Source organism: Gorilla gorilla, chromosome 12 (assembly GCF_029281585.2).
Source record: "Gorilla gorilla gorilla isolate KB3781 chromosome 12, NHGRI_mGorGor1-v2.1_pri, whole genome shotgun sequence".
In the NCBI taxonomy this organism is placed as follows: domain Eukaryota; kingdom Metazoa; phylum Chordata; class Mammalia; order Primates; family Hominidae; genus Gorilla; species Gorilla gorilla.
This window is the reverse complement of record NC_073236.2, coordinates 111,149,331-111,164,370: the sequence shown is the minus strand read 5'-3', so window position 1 is coordinate 111,164,370 and position 15,040 is coordinate 111,149,331. Positions and strand designations below refer to the sequence as shown.

Below are 15,040 nucleotides of genomic sequence, written 5' to 3'. Positions count from 1 at the left end.
CACTTTCACACCAGATTGGCTACTGCTAATACTGACAGGCATATAAGAAAAACATCCCTATGAAAGTCTTTGCTGCATTTACTAACCGGAGTCACCAGGCTGCTGTTTACTGTGTTCCGAAATGCCTTCTCTAAGGACAATCCATAGAGACAGCTCTCTGGTCTCAATACAGAGATGGTTGGGTTCCTCTGAGCACTGGTTTGCCTTTATCTGATAGGCACAGACATTACCTATTAGTAAAAATAAAATAATAATTTTATTAAGACCCCTAAATCATGATGCCCAAACCCCTTGCAATCAGGAAGTCTAGATAAATAACAAGAGTTTCCCTTCATAGACATTTCTGGAATTACCCAAGGATATTAACATGCATGACCCAGATGCCTCCCTAAGCCTTATGGTGTGCTGGCAAATGTTTAACAACCATTATTCAGAAATAAGACAGGAAAACTGCCATCTATGACTGGTAAGATTATAGGTGATTTTTGTATTTTTTTCTTCATTTTCCCAACTTCCTTCAGGAAACACATTTTACTCTGAAGGGGGTGAGGGTGGTGGCTAATACTTGGGATTATGGTGAGCTGCCCTAGAAACTATCGGGTTATTAAGTAACACTTAATATATGTACCAGTTTCACTTCAAAATCTGAAGCATTCTGAACTCTTAATTATTTTGGAGGGATATCCCACAGAAAAGTTGGCTGAGGCCCTAGTGATAAAGCTCTTTCTTACAGTGGCCCATTCCTGCCCAAGACTCCAGGCACTGGAAAACCTGGTGGGGGTGGAGAAGGTAACATCAGCAGGCAAGTACTCAGAACCACTCTCCTATCTCCTACCTCTTCTTCTCACGACCTCCAAAACTCTGCTGAGACCGGCCTCCCTCTGCCTCACTTGTGGTGATTTTCTCTCGGATGCTCGCTTTCTCTCTGTGCAATCTTTCCTTTGGGTGTCCCTTGTCTTTAAACATGTCTGAGTATACTTGAACTCTAATTGTGGACAGGGTTCAAAGTTCTTTTTCATGGGATTCATGGGCCCCATGAAAATTAGAGGCTAAGTAGGCATCTAAGTAGGAGCATTTACGTGCTCCCACGCATTCTGTTACACTTAAAGAGGCTCATGGAAGAGATTTGGGCAAGTGGTATAACTCTACAAGCTGCTATATTCAAGTCCTAGTTCCAGCTTAGCCAAAACACCTACTCCGATTGAAACTGATCTTTTTCTTGGTTGCTAGAAAACTGAGAGTCATATGTGTGGCCTACCTCCAGCAAACCAATAGGACCTTACACCATGCATTTTGCATACAAAACTGCTGGCTTAATCTTATCTTTCACACTCACGGTTTTCTTTTGTCCTATTTTTCTCTGTACTTATTTTTAATTTACCCCGCTGTACACATTTATGTAAACTACGTTAAATCCTTTCCTCTGGAATAAAGTAGGGTGTAAATAAATTTAACAAAACAACAAAGAGTGATGATGAGCCAGCTCTTCACTCCTGAAGGCCTCAAAACAGTGATCTGTGAAAACTACAGAGAACTGCCAGTTCATCTCCACAGATTACTGCAGAGTCTGTGAAAACTACTCCAGCCAGGACCACCATTATAGCCTGCTGCCTGTTGTGTTCACAATCGATGCACAAACTCAATCCTGAAATGGAGAGAAAAATAGGGGAAAAAAGACATTAGGAAATCCTAGCTCTATGTCATCTGGACATTAGAAAGCACTTGGTTGGACAAAGCTTTTTCTCCCCCACAGCACATGCCTGTTTCAATATCTCAGCCCACATTCACGGAGAGGGAGAATATAGCAATTGTTAAGAATGCAGACTCTAGCACTACATGTCTGGGTTTGAATCCCAGCTCTGCTGTTTATTTGTGTGATTTGGGCTAGGTTTTTTAACCGTCTGTGCCTCGGTGAATCCCATCTACAAAGTAGAGATAATAGTACCTACCTCACAGGGCAGTTGTAAGGATTAAATGAGGTAACCCGGGTGTAACATTTAAAACAGTGGCAGAGTACATATAGGGATCTGAACAAATGTTAGCTACTATTAGTGATATGTGAGTGGGGGAAGCACACTGCCTTGGACTTGAGGCAATATCAAGTCTGAGTTTCTGGAAAAACACTTGTGGAATAAGTAAGGGCTGGCCACCTCCTAAAACCGGACAAAAGATCTGGCTTGCCTAGATCCTTAGCGTGACTGCTTCTCCTCCTGCCTTTCTAGAGGCAGTATTACGTGATGGAAATACTTGGTGGGTGCTGTGGGCACAAAGGTAAGTTAGTGTGTTTTCATCCCCTAGGAGCTGAGTCGAGTAGGAGAAAAATGCATAAATAATTACCAGGTAGGATGATTAAGCAATATACTGGAGGCAGCAACAGAAACACACCGTGGAAAAAAGATACCCATGGCGTGGATGAAGATATGAGATGTGTGAAAGCGCTAGACACAGGCAGCCATCTGCACCCATGTAAAATTGGATTATTGCTGACTCCTACAAGGCCCACTTTAACGCTTCTTTCAACCAGAATCCCTGCAGAACTAATTTTGTAGAACCGCCGGGGATAAAGACCTTTATTTGCAATGTCGAACTCCAGCAGAGTAACCCCTTCTTACTTTCCACACGCGCAAACCCGGGTCCCAAACGCTGCAGTTCGAGTTTCCCGGCTAACGGAAGAAACACGAGGAACTGTTTGCAGATCTAGGGGATGAAGCCAAAAAACGGAAAGCGAGGCCGAAAGGGCGCAACCACCACGTCTAGAGGAGGCCAGTGAAGTAGAGAAAGGGGAAGGTCAGCCCTGCCCCAGCGCGCTCTGCGTAACCGGGACTTCCTCCGCGCGGCAAAGCCGGGGAACCTCCCTGGCGCCTGCGCCACCGCGGCGAGACTCGGCGCCGTGGACGTGGAGAGAGGGCGACGCACCTGCGCGAAGACGGCAGCGGGCGAAGCCGCTCCAGTGCGGTTGCGCGGCGGCCCAGGCGTCGAGGGGAGCCTCGGCGGGGAGCGCGCCGCGCGCCTGCGCGGAGAGCTGCGTGACGCGGCGGCGCGCAAGGGACGTGCGGAGTGAGTGGCGCTGCGGGTGGGGCAGTCGGCGGCGCTGGTGAGCTTTGCGGAGCTGGGCGGTGCCGAGGAGGAGGAGGTGGCGGCCTGGGTCTGACGCGGCCCTGTTCGAGGGGGCCTCTCTTGTTTATTTATTTATTTTCCGTGGGTGCCTCCGAGTGTGCGCGCGCTCTCGCTACCCGGCGGGGAGGGGGTGGGGGGAGGGCCCGGGAAAAGGGGGAGTTGGAGCCGGGGTCGAAACGCCGCGTGACTTGTAGGTGAGAGAACGCCGAGCCGTCGCCGCAGCCTCCGCCGCCGAGAAGCCCTTGTTCCCGCTGCTGGGAAGGAGAGTCTGTGCCGACAAGATGGCGGACGGGGAGCTGAACGTGGACAGCCTCATCACCCGGCTGCTGGAGGGTGAGTGCGCGCCTGGCCGCGGGACAGAGGGAGGTCGGGCACCGCCGCCGACCCCTGCGTCCCCCTCTGCCGCCGGAACGCGAGGGGACCCCTTTCCCGCCCCGAGACGAGTCTCTGGGAGCGCGGCGCGGCGGACGAACCGAGGAGGGGGCGAGGAGGCTCTGGGCGCCGGGGAGCGGCCGCTGGGAGCGCGGTCAGGGGAGATCGGGGGAGAGGGGGCCGTTCCCGCGGACCCTCGGGTGCCAGGCCCGCCGGCCGAAGGCTGTGCGGAGCGGGTCTGCGGGAGACAGCCTTTCGGAAAGGCCGCCGGGCTCCGCGCGCCGTCGTGCTCGCCTCCGGTGACCCGAGGATGGGGAGAGGATGCCTGCCACCGGGCTTTGTGCGTCCGTGGAATCACTGTTCTTCTCTGTTCTCTTTGTGCATTGCCCTTGGCTGCCTCCGATTGTCGTTCCGGGAGTGAATTTTACGTATATATATAAAAACCTGTCCTTAACAGGACTGCTTCGTCTGCTCTGCATTTTTACACAATGCTATATAGAATGGATTCTTCTTAAAGAGAGGATAAAATTAGCGGGAATTAATCTACCGTTTGTTACTTGGCCTAAAAAAATTGTAAGACAAAATATTTGATCAGGTTGAAGATGCACGTAAGAAATGTGATGTATGTAGATGGGTTTGCTGAAGGGATTGGCTTTTGCATTTGATTTGAGCAGAGCTTAATTTCTGCACAAACTTAGTGAAAATCTGTTTTTAAAGCCTGTCTTGTATTCGAAAGGTATTTGCAAGTCTACGCAGCATTTGAGCTTTCCGGGCTCAAGTGTTCTTATTGAATAGTTTTATGTTGGTGGGAAGGCAAGGGGGGAAAACGAAGAGGTGGACTAGCCGGGAGTTAAATGTATTGATTCATTGCAGGATATTATTCAAAGTTAAATGCAGTCTTCTGCCAAACAGTCCCTCTACCCTAAAGTTTTCGTCATCAATAATTGTTTTGTGAGTGTGTAGAAAAGCCTTTAATCCTTTTTAAACAATTTAGAGGCCTCTTTGTTAGCCGCCGTCCAACGATTGCATATGTACTGTTTGCTTTCAAATTACCTTAAGATAATTGCTAGAGTGAAGCAATATGTACTTATATTTGGAAAATCATCAAAGAATATTGTAATGGGGGAGGGGTAATTCCTTTTTTCAACGTATGTGTCGGTATCTCAAACCCAAGTTCTGTGAGTACCTGTTCTGTAACTAAATACTGTGTATTTGCTCCAGATGTGAAAGCCATCCAGCAGTCTTAAGACTGAATAGGAAGCAAAAGTTTTACCAGGAACTCTTATTTACCTTTTCCTTTACTATCAAGTTATTCCTGGGAGGCCCCCTGGTGCCTGCAGTCAGTGTTCACTACCTAAGACTTTGTTTCAGATGTGAACATCTTGCTGGGTCTTTGAGAAATTTGCTTTGAAAATAATTGTATTTTGTAACTGTTTTATGAGGGAAATACAGTTAATTTAAAAATGTGTATGTCTTGTTTACATTTGGGAAAGTAGAGGCCTACTCCTTTTTATTTTTTTTTTATTTTTATTTTTTGAGACGGAGTCTCACTCTGTCGCCCAGGCTGGAGTGCAATGGCACGGTCTCAGCTCACTGCAACCTCCGCCTCCCGGGTTCGAGCGATTCTTCCGCCTCAGCCTCCTGAGTAGCTGGGATTACAGGCACCCCGCCATCATGCCCGGCTAATTTTTTTTGTATTTTTGTAGAGACGGAGGTTTCACCATCTTGGCCTGGCTGGTCTTGAACTCCTGCCCTCGTGATCCACCCGCTTCAGCCTCCCAAAGTGCTGGGATTACAGGCGTGAGCCATCGCGCCCGGCATATTTTTATATATTTTAAACTTTGCTTGTAAATTTAAATATTTTAAAAATATGTTTGTATCTCAACTTATTTATATTTTATTTCATTTTCCGTATATTTTGTAGGCATAAAACAGATTTATGTTTTAAAATGTTTGTATCCTTTTAAATTAGACGCACCTTTATATGATTACAGGTACTTAAACTTCACGAGTGGGTTGTGCAAGGTTACTAGAAAAGACACTGGGGGAAAAATAAGTGATTCCATTTGTTTTTGTGAATTCAAATTAAATATTTGGTTTGTACAATCTGTTTTCCTTTTTTGGGGGGGGCGGGGGGGCGGGTAAGAATTGTAGTCCAGACACATTTCTCTCTTAATTTAGCAAGCGTTAACAAGTTGACCTCCTCCTTGCCAAGCACCAGCAATCCTAAGATAAGACACAGTCTCTTCACTCAAGGGGCTCCCAGTCTAGACAAGTGTCTTTCAGGCTTTTTCAGCCTCCTCTCTGTCCTATGTTCAGCACACATTCTATCAGTAGGTTTCAGTACTTCTTCATCCTACAGAAGCATATTTAGTTTGACAGTGCCCCCAAGGGATTCTTAAATATTCTAGGTTTTTCAGCTCCTTCCCAGATCCAGACCTGTTGAAAGACTTGTCCAGAGCAGAATTGAATTTTCTAGTAAATAATTATTTTTAATCTTCAAAGAAAATTTTGTCCACCTGGATTTTCAGTGATATTAGATGCTAGTTAGTGATATTTTGTAAAGCTGCCTAGCAAGAATAACTATGGTTAGTGTTTTTAGTGTCAAATGAACGTGTAAGTAAAAATTTGGCAAGAATTTCTCTGCAGTAGGGGAAAACATTCAGCAGGACCTGATCTCATTTTAAAATGCTGATTGTAGCCCCACAACATATTCTTGATTGTTTTTTCTTTTTTACTGTATTAAATCGCAGATCAGCTATACACACTTCTGGTGACTACATTTTATGAGTTGCTTTTTGTTTTTCTTTTTTAGGTGGGCGTATTATTGATAAGTTTTTTTTGTTTTTTGTTTTTTTGAGACGGAGTTTTGCGCTTGTCACGCAGGCTGGAGTGCGGTGGGGTGATCTTGGCTCACTGCAACCTCTGCCCCTGCAGGTCCAAGCGATTATTCTGCCTCAGCTTCCCAAGTAGCTGGGACTACAGCGTGCCACCACGCCCCGGCTAATTTTGTATTTTTAGTAGTTTCACCATGTTGGCCTGGCTGGTCTCGAACTTTCCATCCTCAAGTGATCCACCCGCCTCAGCCTCCCAAAGTGCTGGGATTACAGGCATGTGCCACCGCGCCCGACCTTGATATGATATTTTCAAAGAGTCCTTTAGGTCATTTTAATACATACATGCCATTTAATGTAAAACAGAAATACTGATTTTATTATTTGGATGGTGCATATTCTTTCGGTATGTTTTCTTGGATTAACTTTTGCTTAGAACTAAAAACCAAAGACTTCTACTTTATCTCCTGTAGTGACCCTGTTGGCCACATTCTTGTGGCTTACCATAGTGTTTTGATCATTTAAATTGAAGCTAGTTTGTATGAGTATTCTGGAAAATCCGGTAAAAGCTTCTTACTTAGATGAGTGGTTCTCAAAGAGGGGTGGGAAATGGGAGTATAGCAGAATCATCTGGGGAACTTCATTCAAACTATAAGTGCTAAGTTTATTTTGGAGGAGGTGAAGTGGAATGAGTAGAATCTAATGCATTTGGGAGGAGGTTAGTATGGAAAACTGCTGCTGGGTGAATAAGAGTGCCAGCTCTGTTCCCAACCACAGTCTTGATCCAGGTATTTAAAAACTGGGATGTGCCAGTTGATATAGTATGTCTATTATGTGTCATATATGTGATAATATGAAACTGTTTAGAATTTGCTTTTTCCTGATTATGAAAGGGCAGCATTCTTTCAAGAAGTCCCCTGTAATTCCACAATCCAGAGATGACCGTTGTTGAAATTTTGATATATTTTTGTTTAAAGATACTTAACATACTTTGTAAAATTCACATGCTTTACATCATTAGAATATTCTTTACATAGCTTTATGAGTTAATTTTTCACGTAGTATTACATCATGAACATTTTCCCTTGTCATTGAAATGTCTTCAAAAATACCGAAAAGCGATTTGCTGTGTGATAGAAAAGTTTTTCTTAAAGTATTTTTTCACATATTACCACGAAGCTGAACTTGACTATTACAATATGAGTTGTAGAATATTAGCACTGTGTAAAGTTCCATAGCAAAATGTGATTGTGTTACATTTTTGGCCCACTTACAGTTTTATGAAAATCTTGGGATGTGTTTGTACCTGTTTTGTTTTTTAAATTCATTTTTAATTTAACTTTGACCTGTCAGATGTCTGAATTTGTGACACTGCTTGTGATCTCTTAGTGCGTATCTCCCTTTTCTTTCTTGTGAAACAGGTATAGTACTTTTAAGATTTAGTTAGGCTGACAGACTACACTTTTAACTTTTCCTATTCAAGACAGGCTGGAATGCAGTGGCTTGATCATGGCTCACTGCAGCCTCGACTTCCTGGTCTCAATCGATCCTTCTGCCTCAACCTCCCTAGTGGATGGGACCACAGGCACATGACACCTTGGCTGGCTAATTTTTTTTATTTTGGTAGAGACGGGGTCTCCCTATGTTGGTTGCCCAGTCTGGTCTTGAACCCCTGTGCTCAAGCAATCCTCCAGCCTTGGCTTCCCAAAGTGTTGGGATTACAGGTGCGAGGTGCTGCGCCCAGCCTGTAGTGTCCTTTTGAAGGTTAAAAAAATAAATGAATGGATTTGAAAAGTGAAATCGATTAATGAAAGCATATTAAAGCCCTCCATTTTAAAATGACAGATTTATCCAGATATAATTCACATACCATACAGTTTGCCTATTTAGAGGATACGATTTTTAGTATAGAGTTGTGCAGCCATCACCACAGTGAACTGTATAATATTTTCAAACACACATACCCCCCAAAAAACCCTGTTCCCGGTAGCAGACACCCCATTTCTCTCCATTCCCTCCCGGCCCCCACTAATCTACTTTTTTTTGTTTCTTAGATTTGCCTATTCTGGACGTTTCATACAAATGAAATCATACAATATGTTGTTTTTTGTGACTGGTTTCTTTTAATGTTTTTAACATTCATCTTTGTTGTAGTATGTATCAGTACTTTATTCCTTTTATGGCTGAATAATATTCCATTGTATGCATACACCACATTTTTAATTCATTCATCAGTTGATGGACATTTTGTTTTCTTTCGGCTATTGTGAATACTTGTAGTGCTGCTATCAACATTTGTGTAGAAGTTTTTTTTTTTGTGGGCATATACTTTCAATTCCGTTGGGTATATAGCTGGGAGTGAGATTTCTAGGTCATATGGTAGCCCTATGTTTAACTTTTTGATGAGCTGCCAGGTTGTTTAAGGCCTCTTTACTGATTAAATTGTTTAATCCTGACCCAGCAACCTAAAGGTTAGGTGGTTGGAAAGAAGTGTCAGTTGTTGCCAACAACCTCCACTTCTGTAGGGAAGGTGTTTTGTGTGGATCTGCAGCTAGACTTGTTAGAAAAAAGAGCATGTTGGGGAGTGGGGGAGATCACCCGAGGAATATTTTATCTCCTTGATTCTTCTGGATGAGATACTAGAGACATAAGGTCATGGCATATTTTTTAACTGATTCAGAGATTAGGTGTTTGTTTTCTCTGAGTTAAGTTCAGCAAGTAAGGGAAACTGACAGTTTGAAGAAGTAGCCCAGAGGTGTTTTTATTTTGCTATCTGAATGCAGACCTGGAGCTTTTCTGGTAAATATCTAAATCCAAGATGAAGATTCGTTGGGATTTAATACATTATTTAAATTGAGTCTAGAGACAAAGCCATATTAAGAGTCAGGATTAGTGGGGAAGATAGTTGCATCTAGTAGGTCTTTTTCTTCCTTATTCTCCACATTTATTACTTTTAAAAGAGTATACATTCCAATGCCATGCATTTTTAATTTTTTTAATTAATTAATTTTTTTTTTTTTTGGAGGCAGGGTCTGGCTCTGTCACCCGGTTGGAGTGCAGTGGCGTGAACATGGCTCACCTGCAGCCTCAACCTTCTGGGCTCAAGTGATCCTTCTACCTCAGCCTCACAAGTAGCTGGGACCACAGGCATGCACCACTAATTAAAAAAAATTGGTAGACACAGAATCTTACTTTGTTGCCCAGGCCAGTCTCAAAGTTCTGGGATTACAGGCACCCAGCCCCATTTTCAAACATTTCTAACAGGTAAAGTAATACAGGTATGAAGGAATGTTAAGATACTTAGAAATACTGACTTAAATTCTGTTATGTATTTCTGAAAGGTTATTCTCGAATCTTGGTGGCATATAGGGAGGCAAGGGGAAGAAATAGTTTGTAAATGTCAGTAGGTTTAGCAGTGGTGTGGTAGATGGGGAGTCCCAGTCGAGTCTTCTAGGATTTGTGATTGGATACAGATTGATACCCTTAGGCAGCAGCCACTGCTTCTAGCAGCTTTAAATAGCCATTTCAAGGCTTATTCAAGTATAAATAACCAGTAGCCAGTTTTTTCCTGGTTTGATAGAGGAAGTCAGTCCTTGGTCTAGATGGGTACTTGTCATACAGTAGGAAAAAGGGCAGGGGCAGTTGTCCTTTATTCTGCCTCTGCACTATTCACATGTAGAGCACAGTGATTTGTGAGAGTATGTATAACCTTCGTGAACATCACTGGCCTCAGAACCCTCCCTTGCCAAATTTACCTGCATCTGTGCAAAGACAAGTGGAGATATTGATGATATGTGCATATCCCAGAGGGAATAGCGTTTGGTTTTTGATGCATGCCCACACTTGCATAATTGGGAGGTTTTAACATAGCATATTTCACCATAAAGGAATTTTATTCTAAGAATGTTAATCAGAATATCCCTAAGTAACAGAAGTTCCCATCTGGTCAGTTGCAAGGTGACCAAAACACTTTCTTGGTTTGAGTATAGTCATATGTTCCATCAAATGATGTTTTGGTCAACAGTGGACTTCATGTAAGGTAGTTAGTTAGTGGTCCTGTAAGATTAGAATGGAACTGAAAAATTCCTGTCACTTAGTGACATCATAGGCATAATGTCATAGTGCAATGCATTACTCTTGTTTGTGGTAGTGCTGGTGTAAACCTATTGCACTGCCAGTTGTGTAAAAGTACAACAACAGGCCACGCGTGGTGGCTCATGCCTGTAGTCCCAGCACTTTGGGAGGCCAAGGCAGGTGGACCACTTGAGGTCAGGAGTTCGAGACCAGCCTGGCCAACATGGTGAAACCCCATCTCTACTAAAAATACAAAAATTAGCTGGGCTTGGTGGCATGCATATGCCTGTAATCCCAGTTACTCAGGAGGCTGAGGCAGGAGAATCACTTGAACCTGGGAGGTGGAGGTTGCAGTGAGCAAAGATTGCACCACTGCTCTCCAGCCTGGGCGAAAGAGTGAGACTGCATCTCCAAAAAAAAAAAAAAAAGTATAACACAATTATGTAGAGTACATAATACTTGATAATGGTAATAAACAGCTATGTTATATATTTACCTTTTTTTTTTTCTTTTTTTTTGAGACAGAGTTTCGCTCTTGTTGCCCAGGCTGGAGTGCAGTGACGCGATCTCAGCTCACCACAACCTCTGCCTCTCAGGTTCAAGCGATTCTCCTGCCTCAGCCTCCTGAGTAGCTGGGATTATAGGCGTGCACCACCACACCTGGCTAATTTTTTGTATTTTTAGTAGAGACGGGGTTTCACCGTGTTAGCCAGGATGGTATTGATCTCCCGACCTCAGGTGATCCGCCTGCCTCGGCCTCCCAAAGTGTTGGGATTACAGGCTTGAGTCACTACGCAGGGCCCTGGAATATATTCTTATTTTAAAAAACTAGTTAACTTAAAACCGACTCAGGCATGTCCTTCAGGTGGCATTCCAGGAAAAAAAGCTTCATTATCCTGGGAGTTGATGGCTCCATGCATGTTACTGCCCCTGCAGACCTTCCAGTGAGGATGTGGAGGCGGAATATAGTGTTACTGATGATCCTGACTCTGTAGGCCTAGGCTAATGTGTGTGTATATGGTTTAGTTTTTAACAAAAGTTTAAAAAGTAAAAAATATTTTTAAAAATAGGAAAAGGCTTAATAGGATAAGGATATAAAGAAAATATTGTACAGCTGTATGATATGCTTTTGTTTTAAGCTAATCGTTACTAGAAAATTCAAAATGTTTAAAAATTTTTTTAAGTTTCTAAAGTAAAAAATGTTAAGTAAGCAAAGGTTAATTCTTGAAAGAAAAATATTTTTATCTTTATTACTGTATATACATTGTGCCTTTTCTGTGTTTAGATATGTTTAGATACACAAGCACTCATTGTGTTACAGTAGCCTACAGTATTCAGTACAGTAACATACTGTGCATCATGCTTTGTAGCCTAAGAGCAATAGACTATACCATCTAGGTTTGTGTAAGTCCACTCTGTGATGTTTGCACAACAACACAGTCACCTCACTGTGCATCTCTCAGGAACTTTCTCTTTGGTAAATGATGCATAACTGTACTTGTCTGACAGCATTTTAACCTTCCCCCTAGTCCTACCTCTCATTCTCAAGATTTGGAGAAATCAAAATCTAAGTTTTCATAATAAAAGGTTAGGTATATTGGATGTTACATAGCTTTCACTAATGTCATATCTAGCAGTTGTAATCACGTATTTTAAAACTTTAAATAGTAAATTAAGAAGGAATCTTTATAGGTACTTGTATGTTTCCTCAATGTGGTTTGAATTGAGCCTTTTATTTAAATTACTATCGAATACTTGAGCCAAACTAGCGAGACAAAAAGACCAGACTTTTTCTTTTTTCCGAGACGGAGTCTCACACTGTTGTCCAGGCTGGAGTGCAGTGGTGCAGTCTCAGCTCACTGCAGCCTCCGCCTCCTGGGTTCTAGCGATTCTCCTGCCTCAGCCTCCTGAGTAGCTGGGATTACAGGCGCCTGCCACCATGCCCAGCTAATTTTCTGTATTTTTAGTAGAGATGGGATTTCACTATGTTGGCCAGGCTGCTCTCGAACTCCTGACCTCGTGATTTGCCCACCTTGGCCTCCCAAAGTGCTGGGATTACTGGTGTGAGCCACCGCGCCCGGCCGAGACCAGACTTCTGAGGGGGAGAAACTTGCAAACCTGTCAGTGAGAAAGAGTGAGGTCTGATTTTAGATGACAGAAAGGAATAGCTTTTGTGAATTTCGGACTCCCAACTACTAGAATTATGTGAATCCTGAATGATAATCACGTTTACTCAGTTAAGTGTTTACTCAAATATTAATAAGTATTGATACACTGGGATGCCATCTTATATAATGATTAACGACACAGATTCTGGGTGTATTTCAGCCCCAGTTTCTTCTGCATGTATGATAGTAAGTGCCTTCAAACAATTCTTGACACATTAAAGGTCAGAAAATGTTAGCCGTCATTATTGCTTAGTACAAACCTGAGCTAGGAAATACTAACAGAGAGCTCTTTGTGCCATTGAGTCCTGGAACTTCCCCATATTAATTTTGAGAAGGCTTTCTTGTAAGTATGTGACAGATACTGTTTTCCTCCACTTTCTGTTTATTGCATATAACCACTATTCTTGTATGTAAGTACGTGTAACAGTTTCTTTACTATTCCCATTATTCAGCGTTTATAATCTGGTTTGACATATCAGTGTTGGTGCTGAGAGGGAAAGGTATTTCTAGGTAGGATAAAATGGTGAAAAGTGATTTAGCACTGTTGTATGCTTGCTTTTGGCCAGGAACTATAGGGCAGTGTATCTTAAACTTTGAGTCTTGAGACCCTCTTACACTCAAATTCTCCATATATGTAAAGAATTGAAAACGAGCTTTTATTTATGTGAGGTATTTAACAATATTGCATTAGAAGTTAAAACTGGGAATTTAAAAATTTCTGTTCTCGGCCGGGCATGGTAGCTCACACGTGTAATCCCAGCACTTTGGGAGGCCGAGGCGGGTGGAATTGCTTGAGGCCAGGAGTTCAAGACCAGCCTGGGCAACATGGTGAAACCCCGTCTCTTCTAAAAATATAAAAAAGTTAGCTGGGCTTGGTGTCACGTGCCTGTATTCCCAGCTATTTGGGAGGCTGAGGCACAAGAATTGCTTGAATCCGGGAGGCAGAGGTTGCAGTGAGCTGAGATTGTGCCACTGCACTCCAGCCTGGGAGACAGAGTGAGACTGTCTCTAAATAAATAAATAAATATCTGTTCTTTAAGTAGCAACATATTACATTTTAGCATAAATGTTTTTTATGAAGATAACTTTTCTAAAGCAAAAATGTGAGAAGTGCCATCATTTTATGCAAATCTAATGTCTTTTTAACAGAAGACAGCTGAATTCACATCTCTGTTTTGTTTCAGTCTTTTGATACCTTGTTTTAGTTGAATATGAAGAAAGTCTGTAGTCCTACAGATACGTAGTTAGAAAAAGGAGGAGTAGTTTAATAGCTGTTCTAGATAATTGTGGGTATTCTCTGATGTTTATACCAAAAATCAGCAAGTGGTGGTTTTTTAAAGGTGAATTTTAAAAGAGATGTGGAATCTGAAATTATATCCATGAATTTTTATGTTCTCTTACATTAAAATCCATTGATCTTTCTTGTACTTTAAATGGATCTTACACATGACTTTATAATACGCGTTGTTCATTTGGGTAATATTGATTCAGCTGAGTTATGCAGATGTCCAGATGTTGAAACAGCTTATTATGTAATACAGTATCCAGAAATGACATTTGTTAATGTTACAAGATCTCATCAGAAGAGTCCTTAATTATGGAGAAGCTGTCAGATTCATGGTGCTGATTACAAGGTTTCTAGAATTTTAGTTTGTAACTTGAAAGCTTGAATTTTATCATTGGCAACAAGTACTGTCAGTTGTTTTCCTTGAAATGACAGGGTCACTTTGTTCATGTTCACGTGTATCTGTTGAATATCTAAGTCTGAATAACCATAGTTTGTCAGTTAATACTTTCCAGTAAAAGTGTTTAGTGAAAAAAAGTGTCTAGGTCCGCTTGGAACTAAAACAGTCACAGGAGTGCTTTCCTTTGCGACAACCATTGTACTTTGGGATGGAGCAGGAGTGCTTTGTGGGCATTTCCATTTTATCATGTAGATTATTAAAGGGATGTATTCAAAGATTGAAGTTTAATAGAATTGATCATTTGTACTGCTTTACCAAAGGGCATACATGAAGCTGCCTTTTTTGTGTTTCACTGCATGTGTGTTGCAATGAACAACACAGTGACTGACTACCAGTGGGGTTTGGTGCCACTGACTTGGTGTGTACTGAGACACTTAACAGTTTTACCCATCCTTGCTTTTGTATTATCAAAGCAGATGTCAGTGCAGTGGGGGAAAAAAAAAAAAGTCCTTTATTCCTGAAATGTCTAGCCCTCACCTATATATGTCACTTTTCTTCTTCACTCTTTTCTCATTATACTTGCTATTTGTTTACCAATGTACCTGAAATGACTTTTTACTTATGCTTTGTGAATTCATGAAAGCCATGGGCCTTCTCAGAAAAATATTTTTACATATACACAATATTACAGACAATTTGTGGTATTATACAGAGCCACTAAAGGCCATTTTGGTCTCTGAATCAACGTTAGTTATTCTTTTGTTTTGAGACGGAGTCTCACTCTGTCACC

The 15,040-nt window shown here is 42.1% G+C and overlaps 2 protein-coding genes across 24 annotated transcripts in view; one reads left to right on the top strand and one right to left on the bottom strand.

Moving 5' to 3' along the window:
* Positions 1 to 2,987, bottom strand: part of LOC129531541 (uncharacterized) — a 40,290-nt gene extending 37,303 nt beyond the window's left edge. For 5 of the 23 annotated variants that reach the window (XR_008676784.2, XR_008676783.2, XR_010130025.1 and 2 more), the window contains exons 1-2: positions 2,613 to 2,743; positions 87 to 230 (exon numbers count right to left, since the gene is read on the bottom strand). Coding sequence is in view for 3 of the 23 variants with exons in the window: in XM_063695980.1 (XP_063552050.1) it covers positions 87 to 230; positions 836 to 1,037 (346 nt within the window). In the remaining 20 variants the exon portion in view is untranslated. Of the gene's footprint in view, positions 1 to 86; positions 231 to 835; positions 2,287 to 2,568; positions 2,893 to 2,916 lie in introns of those variants that run through there. The other 18 variants (XR_010130022.1, XR_010130026.1, XM_063695980.1 and 15 more) reach the window with 9 other exon arrangements.
* PPP1CB (protein phosphatase 1 catalytic subunit beta) overlaps positions 2,954 to 15,040 on the top strand; it is a 49,406-nt gene continuing 37,319 nt past the window's right edge. Inside the window, exons 1-2 of the mRNA XM_019021242.4 lie at positions 2,954 to 3,094; positions 3,312 to 3,450. Of these exons, the coding sequence (XP_018876787.2) occupies positions 3,399 to 3,450 (52 nt within the window). The 5' untranslated portion in view covers positions 2,954 to 3,094; positions 3,312 to 3,398. The remainder of the gene's footprint in view (positions 3,095 to 3,311; positions 3,451 to 15,040) is intronic.